The 19,271-nt window shown below is 43.9% G+C and overlaps 1 protein-coding gene across 4 annotated transcripts; it reads left to right on the top strand.

The window, feature by feature from the left end:
- The first annotated feature begins 2,085 nt into the window (after positions 1-2,085).
- arhgap45b (Rho GTPase activating protein 45b) lies at positions 2,086-19,039 on the top strand. Of its 4 annotated transcripts, none has more exons than XM_015971630.3 (24): positions 2,086-2,487; positions 3,515-3,746; positions 4,763-4,945; positions 11,147-11,287; positions 11,367-11,451; positions 12,281-12,353; positions 12,518-12,593; positions 13,274-13,405; positions 13,500-13,561; positions 13,661-13,771; positions 13,846-13,926; positions 14,004-14,171; positions 14,250-14,387; positions 14,486-14,682; positions 14,779-14,888; positions 14,977-15,063; positions 15,142-15,243; positions 15,331-15,494; positions 15,779-15,967; positions 16,050-16,187; positions 17,071-17,333; positions 17,408-17,630; positions 18,067-18,166; positions 18,265-19,039. In XM_015971630.3, the coding sequence occupies exons 1-24, from the start codon at positions 2,209-2,211 to the stop codon at positions 18,678-18,680; spliced, it is 3,750 nt and encodes a 1,249-aa protein (XP_015827116.3). In that variant the 5' UTR covers positions 2,086-2,208; the 3' UTR covers positions 18,681-19,039. The 4 variants fall into 4 exon arrangements, with proteins under 4 accessions (XP_015827116.3, XP_015827115.3, XP_015827118.3 ...); XM_015971629.3 differs by having other exon boundaries at positions 3,500-3,746; XM_015971632.3 differs by lacking the exon at positions 2,086-2,487 and adding an exon at positions 2,857-3,118.
- The last annotated feature ends 232 nt before the right edge of the window (positions 19,040-19,271 follow it).

Here is a 19,271-nt window from a genome sequence, read left to right as displayed (position 1 = left end):
AAAGTAGAAAATTGCTGTTTCCACAAGGTAATTCCACTTTAGAACAACAGTACTACCCCACAGTGGTACTTTATCAATATCAAGTTATTCTGATGTTGCCTTCCAAAATAAAGACCTTTTTAAATTGCCCATATACGACTAACTCAACAATTTCAAAATGCTCTTAAATAGATTTTTGCTGTTTCCGCAGGATGACTACATGTTCGATCAACAGTATACATCCACACAGTGATTCCATATCAACATTAAGTCAGTCTGATTTTATTTATTAAAATTTACTGAAGTGGATTTCTTGTCTTTACATATTAATGACACAATCTTCTTTGTATTTGTAATGTTATGAAATAGAACCATTTTCATAAAAGCAAGATAGGTAAATCTGTTTATCTTTGAAAACAAATCCCAGAAAAAGGGAACAGCTCAATACAAGGAGAGTAAATTGTAAAGTCCAAAAGGTTCAGTCATGATACCATTATAGGTGCTTGCTAACCCAAAGCCCTGCATGTATGGTGGTGTGATGGAGTGGGGATGAGGAGGGGAGGGAAGTGAAGGCAAAGTACTCTCTCGTGTGGCCAGGTCCCCCGCTGACCCAAGTAGGCACCCCTGGAAGCCACAAATGTCCATCTGGACGGGGGCCTACATTAGCACCACCACCAAGCCCCACGGAGCCTGGGATGGTGGGCGCACATTGTAACCCACCACAGAGGAAAATGCATCCACCCAAACATTCAATAATCTCTCTGACTGCATAAGACAAAAGACACCACGGCTGAGTTTATTCTCCACCTCTGTACTAATTTTAAAGTTAACTATTGTCTTTTTTTGTGGGTTTTAAATGTGGTGAACTCTTGACAAACAAAGGAAAAATAACAAACAATACAAGACTATTATAAATTAAAGGGCCTTGGAGATGTCATTCAAAATAAAACCAATGCACATCAAAACATACATGTGAGTAACAGAAAGAATAAAAAAAACATTTCAGAATAATTCTAAGGTGGAATTACCCTGTGAAAACAGAAATTATTCTTTTTGAAACCGTTCCAGGAGTAAGTCTGATATGGGCAGTTTGAAAATGCTTTTATTTTTGAAAGCAAAATCAGAATAAATTGATATTGATACAGTATCACTGTGGGGTTGTATACTGTTGATCTAAAGTGGAATTACCCTGTGGAAACAGCAATTTTTCATTTTAGAGCATTTTGAAATCGTTAAAAGAGTTGGTCAAATATAAAATTGCTGTGGTTGGATAGTGTTGATACAAAATGCAACTACTCTTTGGAAATATGACTTTTGCTTTTAAGAGCATTCTGAAGTCATTGAAAGAGTAGTTCAAAAATGAAAATTCACAATAAATCCAAAATAAGATGGCCTTGATATTGACAGGGCGCTAATAGTGAACAAGCCTAAATTATTTGTTATTGCGTTCTTAAAATATCTGATAATTCACTCGAAGTTGAAATTCATTTTGAAATCCGGTTTCCACTTCAATTCCCGTAATAATTTGAATAGACGGGGAACAGAAAACAAACTGGAGGCTGGCTTGACACCAGTATTTCACTGAGGCATTTCAAAGTAAATGCTCAACTTTGGGGTAAAGTATGCTATTCAACCTTCGGAGACCCAAACTTATATTTGGTGGTATTAAAATAAAATTAAAAACAGTTGTAGCACTTGCAGGACTCTCATAAATGTCAACATAATATTACTTAGATTAAAAAATAAACAAGATTGAACATTTCCTTAAAAAATAAAGAGAAGGAAAAAACAAAGTCAATTTAAAGTGTCTGAATAAAAAATGTCTAAGTTGAAGAGAGTTAAACAATATAGTGCGAGAAGCCGATCTCAGGAGTTTAAAGAGGACCGGGCTGTAATTTTGTGAAGAGCAGGTGCACAGGGTGGAGGGAGGCCACATGTTGGAAACACACGTGCGTCCGGACTGACTGATTGAGTTTGGAGCCGCCTTGTCTCTGTGTACCAGCAGCGGCCCGGAGACGCAACAACTCGGGAATGCTGTGGTTTTACTCCACTGCTCCTGGACTTTTATTCCAGCTGAGAGAAAACTTGCTGGAAAGGTGAATTTCATCCGTGCGCGTGTCCTGCGCCCCCTCCCTCGACGCACTTGCGCGCTAAGCGGATGCTCTTAGATGCGCACAGCCAGTGCGCGTCGAGCCGTCCGTTTGTGCGTCAGTGAGCCTGCGCGGCTCGATGAGCGACAGCAGGAGGAGGAAGACACTCAGACAGTCATCGTGGCTCAGAGTTGGCCCGGATGGCACCGACGTCCCGCTGAGGGCCAGCGGCAGAACGCACAAGTGGCGAGTTGGGGGGTGGGTGGGGGGGCTGTGCGTAAAACTCAAAGAGGTCAGGATGGACGGAAAAGGCACGCTGAAGATGTTCACCAGGAAGAAGCGGGAGCTGATCAAAACACCATCCATCTCAAAGAAGAGCAGCGCAGGAAGCCCCGGGCCGCAGAGCGGCGCCCCGTCAGTGAGTGGCGCATCACTTGTGTGTGTGTGTGTGTGTGTGTGTGTGTGTGTGTGTGTGTGTGTGTGTGTGTGTGTGTGTGTGTGTGTGTGTGTGTGTGTGTGCGCGCGCGGCCGCGCGCTTGGTGAGTCAGATGACCTTCAGCTGGGGAGTACAGGCTGAACATAGGGTTCCTGATTTTGTGTGTGTGTGTGTGTGAGTGAGTGTGTTTCGGTGACTTCTTTCTACACCAGCTGACACTTTAGTAGCTATCTGAGAGTTGCTGCAGCGATCAGGGTGAGAATATCATCGGTCTGAGTGAGACTCTTTAAAAACCTTCAGGGCAGACCTGACCGCACACTGGCTCCTATCTGATCAAGTACTTTATAGGAAGTACTGCCATGTGGGGGTCTTGCCACTGGAGCAGCAGTTAAGAGACTGCAGGTGTGTGTGTGTGAGACCGCTTACATCCAGAAAACTGTGCCGTATTTAGAATGAAGTTTGAGCTGTAGGGAGTTGGAGGAGCAAAATGAAACGAGGAGGTAAAAGTAGTTTCAATCCGTACTCGACTAGTCAGAGAGTTAAAAAGTCTGAGTCCAAAGGAAAAGAGAGGCTGGACATACTGCCCAACAAACACACCATATGGCTCAAACAGGTATGTTAAATTACACTCACCTCCACACCATCATGTAAGGTGTACTGGCACATTCACCTCCATCTTTCTTATAGTCCTAAAGCCAGTCCAGGACAATGGGATCTATAAATTGCAAGTATTTACCTGCGTTCCTTATTTTGTAAACACGTTTTAAGGTCATCATGTCCTTACTCCAAACAGTTGATATTTGATGTTATGTTCGGTTTGCCACACCCAACGCTAGCTTGGAGTCGGGAAGTGTTGCACAACGCAGCACAGGATCTTGTGAAAGTCTTTCTACGTGTTTACCAGCAGGCCATGCATCTCACAGCTCATGGCAAGAACAGAAGCACAAACGTTTAGATTTTTTGAATCAAAAACTCCTTTATTCTCATCTCTCAGCTGTCCATTCTCCAGGAGCAGCCTCGGAAAGATGTGGGTGATGCCAGCCTCTCTTCCTCACCCTCTTACTCCTCTTCTTCAACTCTTACTCCAAGCTCGGTCAGCCTGCAGGACTACTCCGCGTCATGCCCAGGCACTCCCAGCACCCAGCACAGCAAGCTGGTGGCAATGCAAGGAGTGGGCTGTGGGTCTCCCGTGACTACCCTGAAGAGACCGACCACCCTGAGCCGCCACGCAAGTGCAGCAGGTCTGTTGTTGACTTCATCACAACCAGTGACCCAACATGACCCCCCCCTGAGCCTAAACAGAACTGATCAAGATGTTAAATCAAAAGCATCCTTAAACTAACGCTGTCAGTTTTAACATAAGGTAATTTTATGTCGAGAGATGCTGGAATTATGGCAAGATCTGGTAGCACATATGTGACTCTCTGGTACTAATGCACCAAATCTGAGCTCAGCATCTGTAAAATTCACTGAGGTACAGCTGGGCTTGTGTTGGTTAACGGTGATGAGCTGGGGTGGCCATCTTTAAATGGATTTGGATTAATTGGTAGGAGATTTTGTGGAAAGTTACAATAACATGCATCCAGTTGTTCAACTTGCTAACAAAAACACAGACCTAAGACTCACCACCACCCCTTTACCTTTTGGGGTTTAGATGATGGTGATGGTTGAAGTCCAAAAAGGAAGGCAACTGGACTTGTTTGGTTTCTTGAAGACGTTTTGCTTCTTATCTGAGGAGCTTTGTCAATTCTGACTGGAATTTGGCAGGGTCGAGCTTATAAACCGTAGCTGTCTGTTGCTGCTTAACGAGCCGAATCTGCCCCAGGAAGTCTTTGATGTCATTATGTCCTATGGTGTCCATATTGACTAAGCTTCTCAAATGAGAGGCGGAACGTCTCTAAGAAACCAAACAAGTCCAGTTGCCTTCATTTGAACCCTTTGGATTACCGCGAGCTGGACGGCTGAGCACCTTCACCAGCATGGTTGAAACACTTTACGCTGCGTTCCAAAAGGTTTGTGTTTTGGGGGCTGTCTGGCTAGATTAAAACATTAAAAATCTTTTCATTTATTTTGGCTTCAACGAGTTGCCTGGCAACCAGTGAGTCCCAAACAAACTTCAACCTAAACATCCAACTCTTTATTGTCACGTGATCAGGAGTGCTTTCCAAAATTTGGAAACAATATGAGGAAAATAAAATTTAAAAAGTTGAATCCGCTAGGGTTGAATGGGTTTACTAACGCTTCTGTCTATCTTCAGGGTTCCCGCTTCCATCATGGGTCCACACCAAAGGTCAGGGTAGAGGGGCCTTGATCCCATCTCCTCAGGCTGAGAGTGCAGAGAGCACAGTCATCGAGGTGGAGGACATCCCAGCCCTGCTGAGGGACGTGGCTCGCTTTGCCGAGGCCGTGGAGAAGCTGAAGGATGTCGTGTTGGATGAGGGTGAGTTTATGGAGTGTACACAAACAAGCCATAAGTCAACACACGCGAGAAGGATCCAAATATTTACAGCCTTGTCTGTCAAAGTGAGTCAGACTCCGGTGTGGTGTTCTGTGTCCACCCCTGCTGGGATCACCTAACTGAGCTCTGACCACCGTGAAGACAAAACACACGTGTTTGTGCAAAGGCAGGTTTGTTGGTTGTTTCTGCAGGGCGCGTTTGGAGATTAAACAAGGTTCCTCCTCCTCAGCATCACTCCATTTTGACAGGACCCCACATGACGAGAGCATGAGGCCTTTTTGTTACATCAGCCGCGTTTACGAACACGCGTGTGCTTTACGTGCAGCAGCTCAGAATGAAGGCGGAGCTACCGCGCTGCAGAGGGTGAGCTCTGTGCTTCCTCCAAACGAAGGGTTGCGTTTCCGCTGCGTCTACACAGTTAACCACACTCTTGTCTCCTGCAGGAAGTCAGCTTTTTGTTTAACACACACACACACACACACACACACACACACACACACACACACACACACACACACACACACACACACACATACACTTGCTCTTTGTCTTCTGCACAATGCAGCTCAGCTTGAATCAGACCTGTAAAGTGAGGGAAACACTTCAGACATGACCAGACTCCTCCTGCTAAACACACAACCTGAAAGTAATGCAGGGGCTGTTTTTATTTATTTGTTGTCATGTTTTGCTGCTTCAAAAAGAAGTCCTGTTATTTGTTTCAGTTCTAAACAGGAAGCATTGATGGACGCCCTGTGCCAGACAGCTGTACTTCCTCCTCTCATGGGCTGCTTACATCAGTGTGACGCTTCGTTTTCCTAATTAGCAATCAGATTTCTTGTTAAGCCTCACGCTAAAGCCTGTGATGCACTACTTTTGGTGAACAAGGTGACTGGAGTGCTTGGTCTGCTGAAAGCAGATGCAGAGCAGTGTTAAAACTAGTGACTAATCTTGCTAATCTATGGAGAGTGCCACATCCTCTCTGCTGCTGCTGCTGCTGTGTGCTCACTCAGGTCCTTCGTTTCATTTTTGCTGTTCACCGTTTTTATTTTCAGTTGAACTGTGGGAGGATTGAGGGTCGGCTGTCTTTAACCTCCTGTCAGCAAGCTGCTCTAGTTAGCAAAGTGACAGTGAGGGTAGCAACACAAGGCAGAAAAACCCACGATGAAAACCTTGAGTTAGACCGAGAAAACACGGAAGCAGACTTTCGACGCGTCTACAGCGACCCCAGAGCTGATGCTGACTGAAAAACCTGCGACCCTTGCTGGTTCTTCGTTAGCAACCACCGCATCGGTCTGTTCTGTAACAGCAAGCAGAAAAAGAAACCTGACTTTAAACAACAGACCAGTCAATGATGGCATCCTGCTTTATTCGTCACACTGGAAAGTACTGAAGCTACAGTAAGCTTCATTTGTCTTTGAAATGAAAATTTTTCGTTTTTATTATCTTTTGTGTGTTTTATGAAGCACCTTGTGATTTGTGTGAAAGTCGATCTTTTAAAAAAACCTTGGTTGTCAGTAGATTGGGGGGGGGGGGGGGGGGGATACAAACTGGTGGTCACTGCAGGTCTCTGCTGCTCCAACGGGACTGCAGTCACTAGTTCTGGTGGGGAAGAATTATCCCCGTCAAGCCTCTCAGGGCAGAAGCTGCTTGGATCCTTCTGTTACCGGTGCACTTCCTGTATGAAAAGCAGCTTCAGCAACATGGGTCCTTCTGATGAAAGGCTACATTTAAAATGGGACACGTTTACTGCATCACAAGATCAACATAAAACTGATCTCTCAGAATCTTTTGTGGTTTATTGTGAAAAAGATCTAACTTTTTCTGTACTTCACCTGTTGATCCAACTCTTACCTGGCTGTTACTATGGCAACCGTTCCTCGCTACAACGCCAGTTCACTGAACCAAATCTGATATGTAGTAAACACTTGTATATTTTTATGCCATAAACTTCATAGTTTTACTTTTTTCATTTTGAACTCCGTAGCTGAATAAATATCTGATAAAAGATGTTTTGATTCAAGTCGTGCACTGCCCAGGGAAAAAGTCATGACTGGATTTAAGCAAGTAAACAGACCGGCGTCTCCTATTGGATAATTACTACATGGGTGATCATATTTCAGCGGGTAACAAGTTATTTAACCCCAACTGGTGCAATGAGTTGCTTCTAATTTCTGAAACAACCATGTGGAAAGTCACATCTGGTGGTCGTGGAAAAGACATTAGTCTGTTAGAGAAGGGTCAGATCATTGGTATGCATCAAGCAGAGAAAACATCTAAGGAGATTGCAGAAATGACTAAAACTGGGTTAAGAACTGTCCAGCGCATTATTAAAAACTGGTCTGATGAGTCCAGATGGACACTGTTCCAGAGTGATGGGTGCATCAGGGTAAGAAGAGGGGGAGATGAAGTGATGCACCCATCATGCCTAGTGCCTACTGTACAAGCCTGTGGGGCGCTGATGTCGTTAGGTCCGTTTTAGGGGGGCTTCAGTCCCCCTAAAATAATCACAAGCCCCTCTATCATTTTGAGTTTTTTTAGGGCTGGGACTTTAACGCGTTAATTATGATTAATTAGAAAAAAACGACACGTTAAAAAAAATCCACGCATTTAATCGCAGCTTGCATTTCGAGCACGGCGGAACCTTTGTCATTTCACGACTTCTTCGTAGACTGAATATCACTGACGCACACAACAATGCACAGTGCTAATGGCTACTAACGGAATAAAAACGGAAAGAAGTTGCCTTGCTTGGACTGATGCAGGATTTAGGAAACCCGTCCGCCTCTTTTCTTAACTTGAAAAAAAAACTTCCAGACAACAACGGAGTCCGTGTCACGGACATTTTTCAGAAATCGTTACTGCTGCGGCTGCCCGGTGGCACAAGAAACTTTACAAAAGTTGCGGTAAGCTATATTTTTAACATTTACGTAACATCTGTGCAGCGCTGAAAGCACCAGACAGAATAATTCTGTGCCCTAACAGTAGTTTATGAAAGTAGTCAGACAAACGAGAGGCACCTGGCTGCCGCTGGGAGAACGCTCCATGCTCTCACTACTCTGTAAACAATCACAAACAACGTGTCTTAAAGTTGAAAACAGAAGTTTAAGTTAAAACAGAAACACTCTGAAACTTTTCTGATGATTTTCTAAACAATTCTGTCGGGGAGTTATACGTTTCTGAGACGAGTCTCTGTCTAAACATCACATGCATTACTATCATTAAGCAGCAGGTGTGTTGAAGCTGTCATCAGCTAAGGGGCGGATGCTGAAGTGCATCAGGGGCAGCGAGGAACGAGGAAGTTGTGATCAGGCTGGAGATCACACCAGATTCTCTGCTGCAGGTTTGAATCTGCGGGTCTGCAGCATCCCTGAGACAGCAGGACTTCCCATGTAAGGAAGGTCCGCTCACCTGTTCGTCAGATCATTATTTCCTCGCCATGATCTTTTATCTTCCCATCATCCTCCAGTCATCCAACTGGAACCAGTTAGTGTTCCTGACCATTCCCAGAATATGCCATGCCTGCTCTGGTGTTAAAAGTTAGTACATTTAAGTCCTAGATCATATTTGTGCCTGTTCTACTGTCATTTTGAAGGATTATTATTTATATGTGTGTTTTTACTACATTATGAGCAGAAATGCTAATAAAAACTCCCAATTATACAAACAAGTGAAACTGGAAAAATTAGAATCTGGTGCAAAGTCAAATTTATTTCAGTCATTCAACTAGACAGACTATTTAAAGGCTCAGGAACCCTTTGCAGGCATTTTCTATTTGTAATAATAAATTTTAGTTGATTTGGGTCTTGTTTCAAATCACACAGTGACATTTGATTAATTAAAATGCATTTTTTATTAAAATCTTTAGTTTTACAGTAATACAGTTGTGGTCAGAAGTTTACATACACTAGTAAAAAATATAATATAATGGCTCTACTGAGTGTCCTGTTATTTCTAAAACTCTGATTTTTCTCTGATAGAGTGATTGGAACAGATACTTCTTTGTCACAAAAAACGTTCACGATGTTTGGTTCTTTAATGTCTTTATTATGGGTTAACAGAGAAAAGTGATCACATTTGCTGGGTCACAAATATACATACAGCAACATGAACTAGCAATTTTGGTGACTTAGAAACGTGTCAGTGAACTGAGCTTCATAGCATGGCCTCTTAACTTCTTGTGAGTGATTATGAGTGACTATGTTAACCCATAATAAAGACATTAAAGAACCAAACTTCATGAATGTTTTTTGTGACAAAGAAGTATCTGTTCCAATCACTCTATCAGAGAAAAATCAGAGTTTTAGAAATAACGGGACACTCAGTAGAGCCATTATATTATATTTTTTACAAGTGTATGTAAACTTCTGACCACAACTGTAACTATGTCTAATGTTTAATTCTCTGTCTCATAATTTTAATTAAGTTTTGCTTTGAGAGCACATTTTCCTGAACGATTACAATGCGATTAATTTAGATTAATAAATTACAAAGCCTCTAATTAATCAGATTAAAAATTTTAATCAAGTCCCAGCCCTAATTTTTATATATATTGTTATTTTGTCTTGTAATTGTTAATTACATACTCCTTTATTCCATATCATATCAGTGTTATTCATATATTAAAACTGTCAACTGCACACTCATTTGGCAGAATACAAGTTTGACAATTATTCATTTGTTCTTTGTCATATTTCAGTAACATTTATAATTAAGCAAGTTGTAATTAAACAAATGACTGCAACATTTCCCCATGTTAAGTGCAGTAAACTGAAATGAATAGCTTTATTTGGAAATATAGCATATCTAATTTTTAATGGACTCATATAAAATCTTTCTTCAACATAGACCCGACCAATGAACTGATTAAGCGTTATTATTTATAAAAAGAAGAGAGAAAATGCACAAAGGTAGGAAAGGAAAAGAAAGTGATGAAATAATAGGTTTTGTTAAATGTTCTTCAGATAATGAATTAATTGACAAAGTTTTTGCAGGGTGTGAAAAAAATGTTCAAGGTCAAGCTCCTGGGGCTAAGCCCCCCCTATTTCTCAATCCTAGTGACGTCCATGCTGTGGGGGCAGTGCTATGATCTGGGGTTGCTGCAGTTGGTCAGGTCTAGGTTCAGCAACAGGATGTGCTCCAAGAATGAGGTCAGCTGACTACCTGAATATACTGAATGACCGGGTTATTCCATCTTCCCTGACGGCACGGCCATATTCCAAGATGAAATGTCAGAATTCATCAGGCTCAGATAGCGAAAGAGTGGATCAGGGATCATTTTCACACATGGATCGGCCACCACAGAGTCCAGATCTTGACCCCATTGAGAATCTTTGGGATGTGCTGGAGAAGGTCAGACTCTACCACCATCAATGCAAAATCTTGGTTATCTAGCATTGATGATTGATCTAGATCCCGTCTCTCTGACCTGCTCACTCCCTGTGCACCCACGCGCACGTTGAGGTGGGCTGACCTCCTGCTGCTGTGCACGCCCCGGATGCGATACAAACCACGGGGTGAACGAGTATGAGCATACTGCCCCAAAGCTGTGGAACTCGTTACCCATTAAAGTTCGGAAGGCTCCATCAGTGGCTGTTTTTAAATCTCGTTTAAAGACCCACTTCAACGATGTGGCTTTTAGACAGTGACTCGTTTTAGTGTTTTATTGTGTTCTTAGTATGCTTCATGTTTAATCTGCTTTTGATTGGTACTTTTATCTTCTGTTTTAGTTGCTTGGATTGGTTGTGTTTTGGTTTAGCATGTGCAGCACATGGGCAGCTCCCATGCTGCGTTTTAAGCGTGCTACATAAATAAACTATGGTATGGTATGGTTGGTGAAACATTAATGCAACACTGGATGGAAATAAATCTTGTGATATTGCAGAAGCTTGTTGAAACAACGTCATAGCGAATGTGTGCTGTAATCAAAGCTAGAGGCGGTCCAATGAAATATTAGTGTGTGAGCTTCTTGTTTTCCGGCGTAGTGAAGACATACCCTGTGCATGTGTGTTTTTTTATATTCAATATTGACAAAACACTAAAAGCACCTTAAGCTACTCTTTCATGATCATCACCAAGGAGAAACTCAAAGAAATCTGTAAGACGTCTGTTGAGCTGCAGCGAGACTGTTTTTAGGAGTAGGAGCTGCTCTTGGTCCCTCACCTGTCATGTTTTTGTATCACACAGGTAAGGAGAACCAGAGACCCGTAGCCCACGAGTGTTTGGGAGAGGTGCTGCGGGTTCTGCGACAGGTCATCAGCACGTATCCTCTGCTAAATACCGTGGAGATCCTCACTGCTGCTGGAAAACTCATATCCAAGGTCAAAGGTCGGTAACCTCTGCAGTGGAGACGGGAGTTTTAAAGCCTCTTATCTACTGGAACCTGAACACCTGATGGCTTTTTCAGGTTTCCACTATGAGGCGCCTAACGAGACGGACAAGAAGGACTTTGAGAAGGCAATTGAAACCATTGCAGTCGCTTTTAGCAGCAAGTAAGAACGATGATGATGCTCTTCATTTACAACATTTCTGTTCAGTTTCTGAGCTGCATGATGGTGTCCAAGCAGGTAACAGTTTCTAAAGGCAAACAGAACAATCACATGGTGTCTGTTTGCTATGAGGAACGAGACGGAGAGAGAAGTGCAGCGATGGTGACACATTTGCATGAGACAAAGCTGAAAACAGGAAGTGGTTTTTCATCTACCGTCACTAAACCAAAGCTTGAAAATTCACTTGACTACCTGGCGTGTGTTAAAGGAACAGATTGCATAAATTGAAACCATAAAATGATTTATTTGAGTTTTCTATAAACCGGGAAACCAACGGGTTTGTCTCTGCTAAGAAGTCAATCATCTTGCTTTAGTTTTATTCAGTTCTTCATAAAAACCAATACTAACAATTGGTTTGTTTAGTTTTTCTTTATTTTAAGCAGCAGTTTATCAATTGTTGGTCTGGGCTCTTTCAGAGTCCAGACAACTGTCAGAGTTTTAGGAGGAAGTGAGCTGGCAGACGGTTGAAATCTGCACGATGAGCCTGTTTCCTCATCCCCTCCTCCACTCTGACTTGTTTTCTGTCATGAAAAGAAAAACCAAGATGGAGAGCTCACTTTTATTGTTCACCCTGATTTGTAGAAAACAGCAGTTTCAAAGAAAATCTATCAAACCTGATGGAAACCACTATGTGTAAATGTTTTTATCACTTCCCGTCTCCTGTGTGCCTCTGGAGGTTTCACATGACGCTGAAAACTCTTCCTCCTGGTAAAACCTAAATCTCACCTGCTGCTTTGCTGCGCTGTAGAGGTCATGTTGTGTTTCTCCTCAGCGTGTCCGAGCTGCTGATGGGAGAAGTGGACAGCAGCACGCTGCTATCCCTGCTTCCCACGGAGAAGAGCAGAGTGAGTTTAAAATCCAGCTGTTGATAAAAACATTACTCTGTATGTGCACTGTGTAAATATCCACCATGGCTGTGTATGAAGTGATTGTCACTCCCAGCTGGGACTTCAGTAGTTGCTGATGAACCTTGATGTTCATCAGTGATGGATTTCTTTGTGTTTTCTAGTCAATGGAGAACTTGTACGCTGCAGCGGGACAGGGAGCCGAGGGGGGGCACTCCAGGAGCGACCTGCAGGACATGGGTACACAGCAATCGTCCTCTCCTGTCATCTAATTACTGCTGCTTCTTCGCCTCAAATTCTCATAATAGTTGCATTAAAAACGTGTTTTTCTTCACACATCCAGTGATCAAGCTACATTAATCCACCCTTTATCCATTTAATTAAGAGTTTCTTTAAAGAGTTGCTCCAAACACTGAACCGCAGATCTCCCCCTGCTGATGTAAATGACAAAATGCATGGATGTTCTCTTTTTTTTTGTTAGATTGGACGGACAGAAAACAAATTTTATTAAATTCTCTGAAAAATTAGCTAGAAAAAAGTATTATTTTTTACTGTTACAAACATTAAACCAAATAACGAAATCTACTTTGCCCTTGATGCTAACCCCAACCTTTTTAATGCTTTAATCCTTTATTTGTGTTATATTTGTATTTTATAACCTGTTAAACTTGACATCCTCCACTACAGGACAGGAGAAATGAACAGGATTTAATGTGGCTTTGAGGAATGAACTAGTCCTGATAACGAGATAGAGGTTTTAAAAAAGTCAAACATGTTTGGCATTAAAGATCAAATTAAATCATGTCAACTTTATTTTTGGAGAACGTTCAACACAACAGAGTTAACATTTACAAACATGGACGTAGTTGGGGGGGAGGACAACCACAGACACAAACTTGTTCCCGTGTTCTGACGTGCAGGCCGCGGGGAGGAAGTGGACGTGATTCTGCAGCGCAGCGAGGGAGGAGTGGACTCGGCTCTCCTCTTCGCCAAAACTATTTCCAAATACATGAAGGACCTGATTAGTTACGTGGAAAAGAGAATTTATCTGGGTGAGCAGAAAGCGCCTCTTGTTTGAGCTTATTAAAAGACAAATGATTGTAGATTTTGTTTTAAACAAAAACACGTGAACATCCTGTTTTCCAGAGACAGAGTTCTCCAAAGGCCTCCAGAAATTATACCAGTCCTGCAAACACAACATAACACACGTAAATCTCAATCATCTCGTATCTAAAAATTCACATTTTATCGTTTTTGACATGGATTCTTCTTTTACTAACATTCAGCCTATTGTGGTCTTCCTCCAGCCACACATGCCCTTCTTCTCCATCTACTCTCTGGCTCTGGAGCAGGACCTGGAGCAGAGCGTCGGGCTGCAGCAGGCGAACACCACCCTGCACAACCAGACCTTCATCCAAGTAGGTGCAGCGTGGCTTCAGCATGGTTTAGCCGCATGTTTGTGAATCTAACCTGTACGTTACCCCCTGCACAGCCGCTGACGCAGCGCAAACAGGAGCACGAGAAAAGGCGGAAGGATATCAAGGAGCAGTGGATCCGGGCTAAAAGGAAACTGGTATGACGTTTGATAATTTTGCACATTGTAGTTTAGACTTTCTGCAGCAATAACAGTCAAACGCGTCTTCTGGTTAGATGGAGTGCGAGGCCAACCTACGGAAAGCCAAGCAGACGTATGTCGCCCGCTGTGAGGAGTACGAGAAGGCCAAAACGGCAGCCTCCCGAGCTGAAGAAGAGGGAGGAGGATCTACAGCAAAGTCTCTGGAGAAGAAGAAACGATTGGAGGAAGAAGCTCGCAACAAGGTTCTTATCGATGACGTTTGAAATTTTTGCAACAGCGCAGGGGAAAATGGAAGAGGTGAACAGGGTGTGTGTTCACAGGCAGATGAAGCAGAGGCCACCTACCGTACCTGCATAGCTGATGCCACCACTCAGCAGCTGGAGCTGGAGCACACAAAGGTCACGGTGCTCAGACAGCTGCAGGACATCATCAAGCAGAGCGACCAGACGCTTCGCTCGGTCAGAAAACACACACACACACACACCACGAGTAGTTTCAGTGTGCGTCTCCCTGCTAAAAATGCCTCAACTCTAACCCCCCCCCCCCCCCCTCTCAGGCGACCATCTCCTACTACCAGCTCATGCACATGCAGACGGTGGCCTTGCCGGTCCACTACCAGACCCTGTGTGAGAGCAGCAAACTGTACGACCCCGGTCAGCAGTACGCCGCCCACGTGCGAGACCTGCAGCTCCCCGAGCAGCCCAGCGTCCACTACACATTCGAGGCGTACTCTCCCTCCAATTCATCATCACAGTAAGAGCTCCGATCACATCGCTTAGGCCAGAAACCTAAAGACGGTGATTGGAAATGTGAAAAAACAACCATTTTAACTGAACATCTACCGAACAGCCACGGCCACAGACCAAGAAACGACAGCTTCAACACCGACACACACACCGGTCCTTCAGAATGTCCTGCCGTCAGCACGGATGCTGCAGCTGCAGAAGCTCAGCGGAAACGTAAGCGATGCTGAGCAAGGAGTGATTTTTTTTTACTTTGTGCGTTTAAGTTGTGATTTTCATGTGATCGCTCTGATTGTTTCCTCAGGGCAAGGCCACAAGTCGTGGGGTTCAACGGTGAGCAACGACAGCGTCAGAGGAGACGCAGGCCTACATTCTCCCACTGCCAGCACGAGTGAGTCTGGTTTCCCACCACTTCAAAACGAACCGTGGATGTGTGAAGCCCTTTTGAAACCACACTGATTTCCTTCAGATGATCTCCATAAAATCGCTCGAACATCTTCAACTGGAACAATGTCATCAGATGAGGAAGCGGATGAGAAAGACGGACACGTGTCCTCCTTTGAAGCCCCGAGTGAGCTTTACAGATTTTCTTCCTCATGTGGCTGTGTGTGTTTCTTGTTTTGGAGTGTGTGTTTGTGATGGAAGTCCTTCTTTTCAGACATAAACGGCATGGATCCAGACGTGGTGGTGTCCACCAGGCCTTTCCGTAACATCGGGTTGTCCAAAGCTGCCCAGACGCATCGACTCAGGAAGCTTCGGACTCCCGCCAAGTGTCGTGAATGTGACAGCTACGTTTACTTCCAGGGGGCCGAGTGTGAGGAGGTGAGTAAAAGCTGCGATCGCCTCACACACGTCATTTGGTTCAGACATTGCTTCTAGTTTTTGTTTCTCCTGACTTTGACTCGCAACTTTTGACGAACCCCACAAAGATGATCTGAAAAGAAACTCTTATTATAAACTGTTTAGATTGTTTAAATAGTTTTATAGAATACATTTCTTACAATTCTCATAAGCTTCCATGATCTACGCGGTTGCACGGTTAGTCGTTTGACAGAAGAATGCATTAGTTGTTGGGAGTCATGGTCACCTTTCCTGTGCCCTCCCAGTGTTTCCTGTCGTGCCACAAACGCTGTCTGGAGACTCTGGCCATCCAGTGTGGTCACAAGAAGCTCCAGGGCCGCTTGCAACTGTTCGGCAGGGACTTCTCTCAGGTTGCCAGCTGTGCCAGTGACGGCATCCCCTTCATCATCACAAAGTGCATCTCTGAGATTGAGAGACGTGCTCTTAAGATGAAGGTGAGTTGTTTTTCTTTTCTGTGCAGCTCCAGGCGTCTCAGTCAGAGGCGATTGGGTGTGAACCGCTCCTTCCTCCTCACAGGGAATCTACCGGGTGAATGGGGTGAAGACCCGCGTGGAGAAACTGTGTCAGGCCTTTGAGAACGGGAAGGAACTGGTGGAGCTGTCTCAGTGCTCCCCACATGATATCAGCAACGTCCTCAAGCTTTACCTGAGACAGGTACACGGACGCAGGCCCGTTTAGACCCAAGGAAGACATGTCGGAGAATTCAAATGCATGCAAGATATGTATGAGTCCAGTTTTAGACCGTTGCATTAAGTTTTCAGCTTTTATTGTTTAAATGTGAGGAAATCATAAAGTTTAGTTATAAATGTGTTTTTGTTGCATGAAAAATCTTCCCCAAAACCAGCAGCCTGGTGAGTCGTTCGGTGTATGTAAATGTATGCACACTGATAACTTTCATTATTTATTTAAATTTGTAATTTTTTTTATTACCTTAAAAATAACTTGGCTGAGCTTATGAACTAATTTTTATTCAGTTTAAATAAATGCTGATGAATCAACAATTCTCCAACCAGCTGAATTACAATTAACAATAACTGTTTTCAGAAACGTGTGTGTGTGTGTGTGTGTGTGTGTAAAAAAAACAGTTTTTTTTGGCATTAACGTCATAGAAAAATCCCAAACTTCCTGGGATTTTTCTGTCAAACACCAGTTTGACAAACACATGCAGCTTTGAATCTCATTCGTAAGCGGTTTCAGTCTAGGTCGCACCTTCCTGTATCTAATCAACACGATGACTCCCTGTCAATAGAGGCCAACGACTCATCAGGGGATGGGGAGGCAGGGTACCCATAGTAGTTTTGGCTCATTAAATAAATAAACAGCTCGACTCTCCCATGATCCAGTTAGAATTGACAAAGCTCCTCGGATGAGAAGCGAAACGTCTTCAAGAAACAAACCTAGTTGCCTTCATTTGAACACTTTGGATTACCATGACCTGGATGACTGAGAACCGTCACCAGCATATAAATACCAGTTAAATTTAATGTTGCATTTTGTTATTTGAATATTCGTTATGGTAAATGTTTGTTTCCTGCAGCTGCCGGAGCCCATCATGCCGTTCCGTCTGTACAACAGACTCATGGGTTTGGCTAAGGAGAGCCTGCAGGGTGAGGCAGACACTGCAGAGGGGGAGGAGGGAGGTACTGGCCCAGCTGTGGGCAGAGGTCCTGAGCTGGTGGATTTAGGCCCAGACACCGAGCCAGAAGTGCTGGTCTTAGTGGACAGCCTGAAGGAGCTTCTGAAGGAGATCCCCAAGGCTAACTTTGCTACGCTGCGCTACATCACTCGCCATCTTCGAAGGTCAGTGGCCATACCAGAAAAGGTTCAAAAGGTTTCCAGCTGCACCTCTTGATCTATTTGTATCTTCATTCTAGGATTGCTGAACTGGAGGAAGACAACAAGATGAGTCCCAGTAACTTGGGGATCGTGTTTGGGCCCTCCTTGATGCGGCCCCGTCCAACTGGAGCCACGATATCCCTGTCCTCTCTGGTAGACTACCCCCACCAGGCCAGGATCGTCGAGGCCCTCGTTGTCTTCTACTCCTCAATCTTCCAGGCCAAAACCTCTCAGTCCAAATCCTCCCGCTCCACTCAGCAGGTACAAAGCGGCTATCGGGAACGGGACAGCATGAGTCCCGTCTGTAACTTTGTCCCACAGCGGGAATGCCATTTGGACATTCAGGATATTATTCTGACACGTTTCTTCCCGATTCCATTTTTGGTTCTTTTTATAACACAGGAACGGTTTCTGTTTACCTTGCTAACGTTTCATTTGCCAACTGCAAAACATCCTCAGAGCTGACGCTGATGGTGGCGTCGCTTCCTACTCCGTTTATCTGCGGGCAGCAGAGGACGTTGTCGCCAGAGTAGGAAGTGATGCCACCATCAGCGTCAGCTCTGAGGATGTTTTGCAGTTGGCAAACGAAACGTTAGCAAGGTAAAGAGAAACCGTTCCTGTGTTTTAAAAAGAACCAAAATGGAATTAGAAACTAGACGCAGTAAGAACACACCAAAGACGTTTCTTCCTGTTTCAGGAGAGTGTCACACATGAGAAGGCGGAGAGCACCGGTGATGGAGAAGATGTGAGCAAAGAGGAGAACAAACCAGACTCTGACAAGCTGGAGGAGGGATGTGGTAAGTCTTCAATAACATTTCCTAAAATATTACTTTTATTAGCGCCATTTTGAGGAAAAGGAATGATTTTTTGTTTTGTTTGTATTTTCGATTTCCAGGAAGTTCGCTGGGATCACTGGGCTCCAGCGAGCAGCTCGTTGACTCTGACTCGGATGAGAGTTGCCAGAGACCCTGCAGCCTGATGAAGCAGGAGAGTGAGGTGAGCATGGACGAAGACCAGCTGAGCTACAGGGACAGCTTGGACTTGTCCAGTCACTCCGCCCTCCACACCGACCAGGAGCAGGACACCGAACTGGACACCCCAGAGGTGCCGGACAGCAGATCACCAGAAGATGATGACGCAGCTGCGGAGCAGGATGTGACATCATCACTGGCAGAGCTCAACGTGAACCAGTCCAACAACAACCAAGCCTCTACTCCCGTACTGGGCCTGTCGGGGCTTCCACTGACCCAACTGAGCAGCAAGAATCTGCCCCTGACGAGGAAGCGAGACACAGAGCCTGAATTTGTCTGAACAAGGTTTTATACGTTTCAAAATGTCTACTTTGTGTGTCAAGTTTTTAATCTGACTGTGATCCGTCTCTCCTGCCAGTGAATTTTCTGCATGCTTACTGCTCTGATGGAAATAACCTTAAATGTTTTACTGCAATGAACAAAACTTTCTTTTTAGTAGATTTTAATTCTTTTTTTTTTCTTTTTAATGAAAAAGTTTAAGGAAAAATGGTTTCATCAAGAGAACGGTCCAAACAGATGCGTACGAGCGGCTGAAGATATTTCAGCTCTGAAATTTAAAGTGAAGCATTTTCTTAGAAATGGCTCCTGTTTGTTCTTATGGATGTTTGAACTATTTTAATAAATTCATTTAATTCAGAACACATTTTATTTTGGTAACATAAGTAGAACATGAACACTGTAGCTCTGTGGAACACACCCATCATGCATTTACAAGTCTTGGCCACGAGTTATTTTTTTTCCTCAGACTTGTGTAACCTGTTAGTGTTTTGAATAAACTACTTTGGGGCGGGCATGACGAAGTATTCGATACGGGTCTAAACAAAAGTTCATCAGGCTCCAGATCCTGCCGCAGCTACAGAATAACCTAAAA

This window comes from Nothobranchius furzeri, chromosome 8 (genome assembly GCF_043380555.1).
Source record: "Nothobranchius furzeri strain GRZ-AD chromosome 8, NfurGRZ-RIMD1, whole genome shotgun sequence".
NCBI classification, from domain to species: domain Eukaryota; kingdom Metazoa; phylum Chordata; class Actinopteri; order Cyprinodontiformes; family Nothobranchiidae; genus Nothobranchius; species Nothobranchius furzeri.
Note: the sequence above shows the minus strand (reverse complement) of the source record. Positions and strands in the feature narration are given on the sequence as shown.

Coding starts and splice junctions, on each gene's coding strand:
- arhgap45b (XM_015971629.3), top strand. CDS start 2,209: ATGAGCGACAGCAGGAGGAGGAAGACACTCAGACAGTCATCGTGGCTC. Junction 3,747..4,762: donor CCGCCACGCAAGTGCAGCAG/GTCTGTTGTTGA, acceptor GTCTATCTTCAG/GGTTCCCGCTTCCATCATGG. Junction 14,683..14,778: donor CCCTCCAATTCATCATCACA/GTAAGAGCTCCG, acceptor TCTACCGAACAG/CCACGGCCACAGACCAAGAA.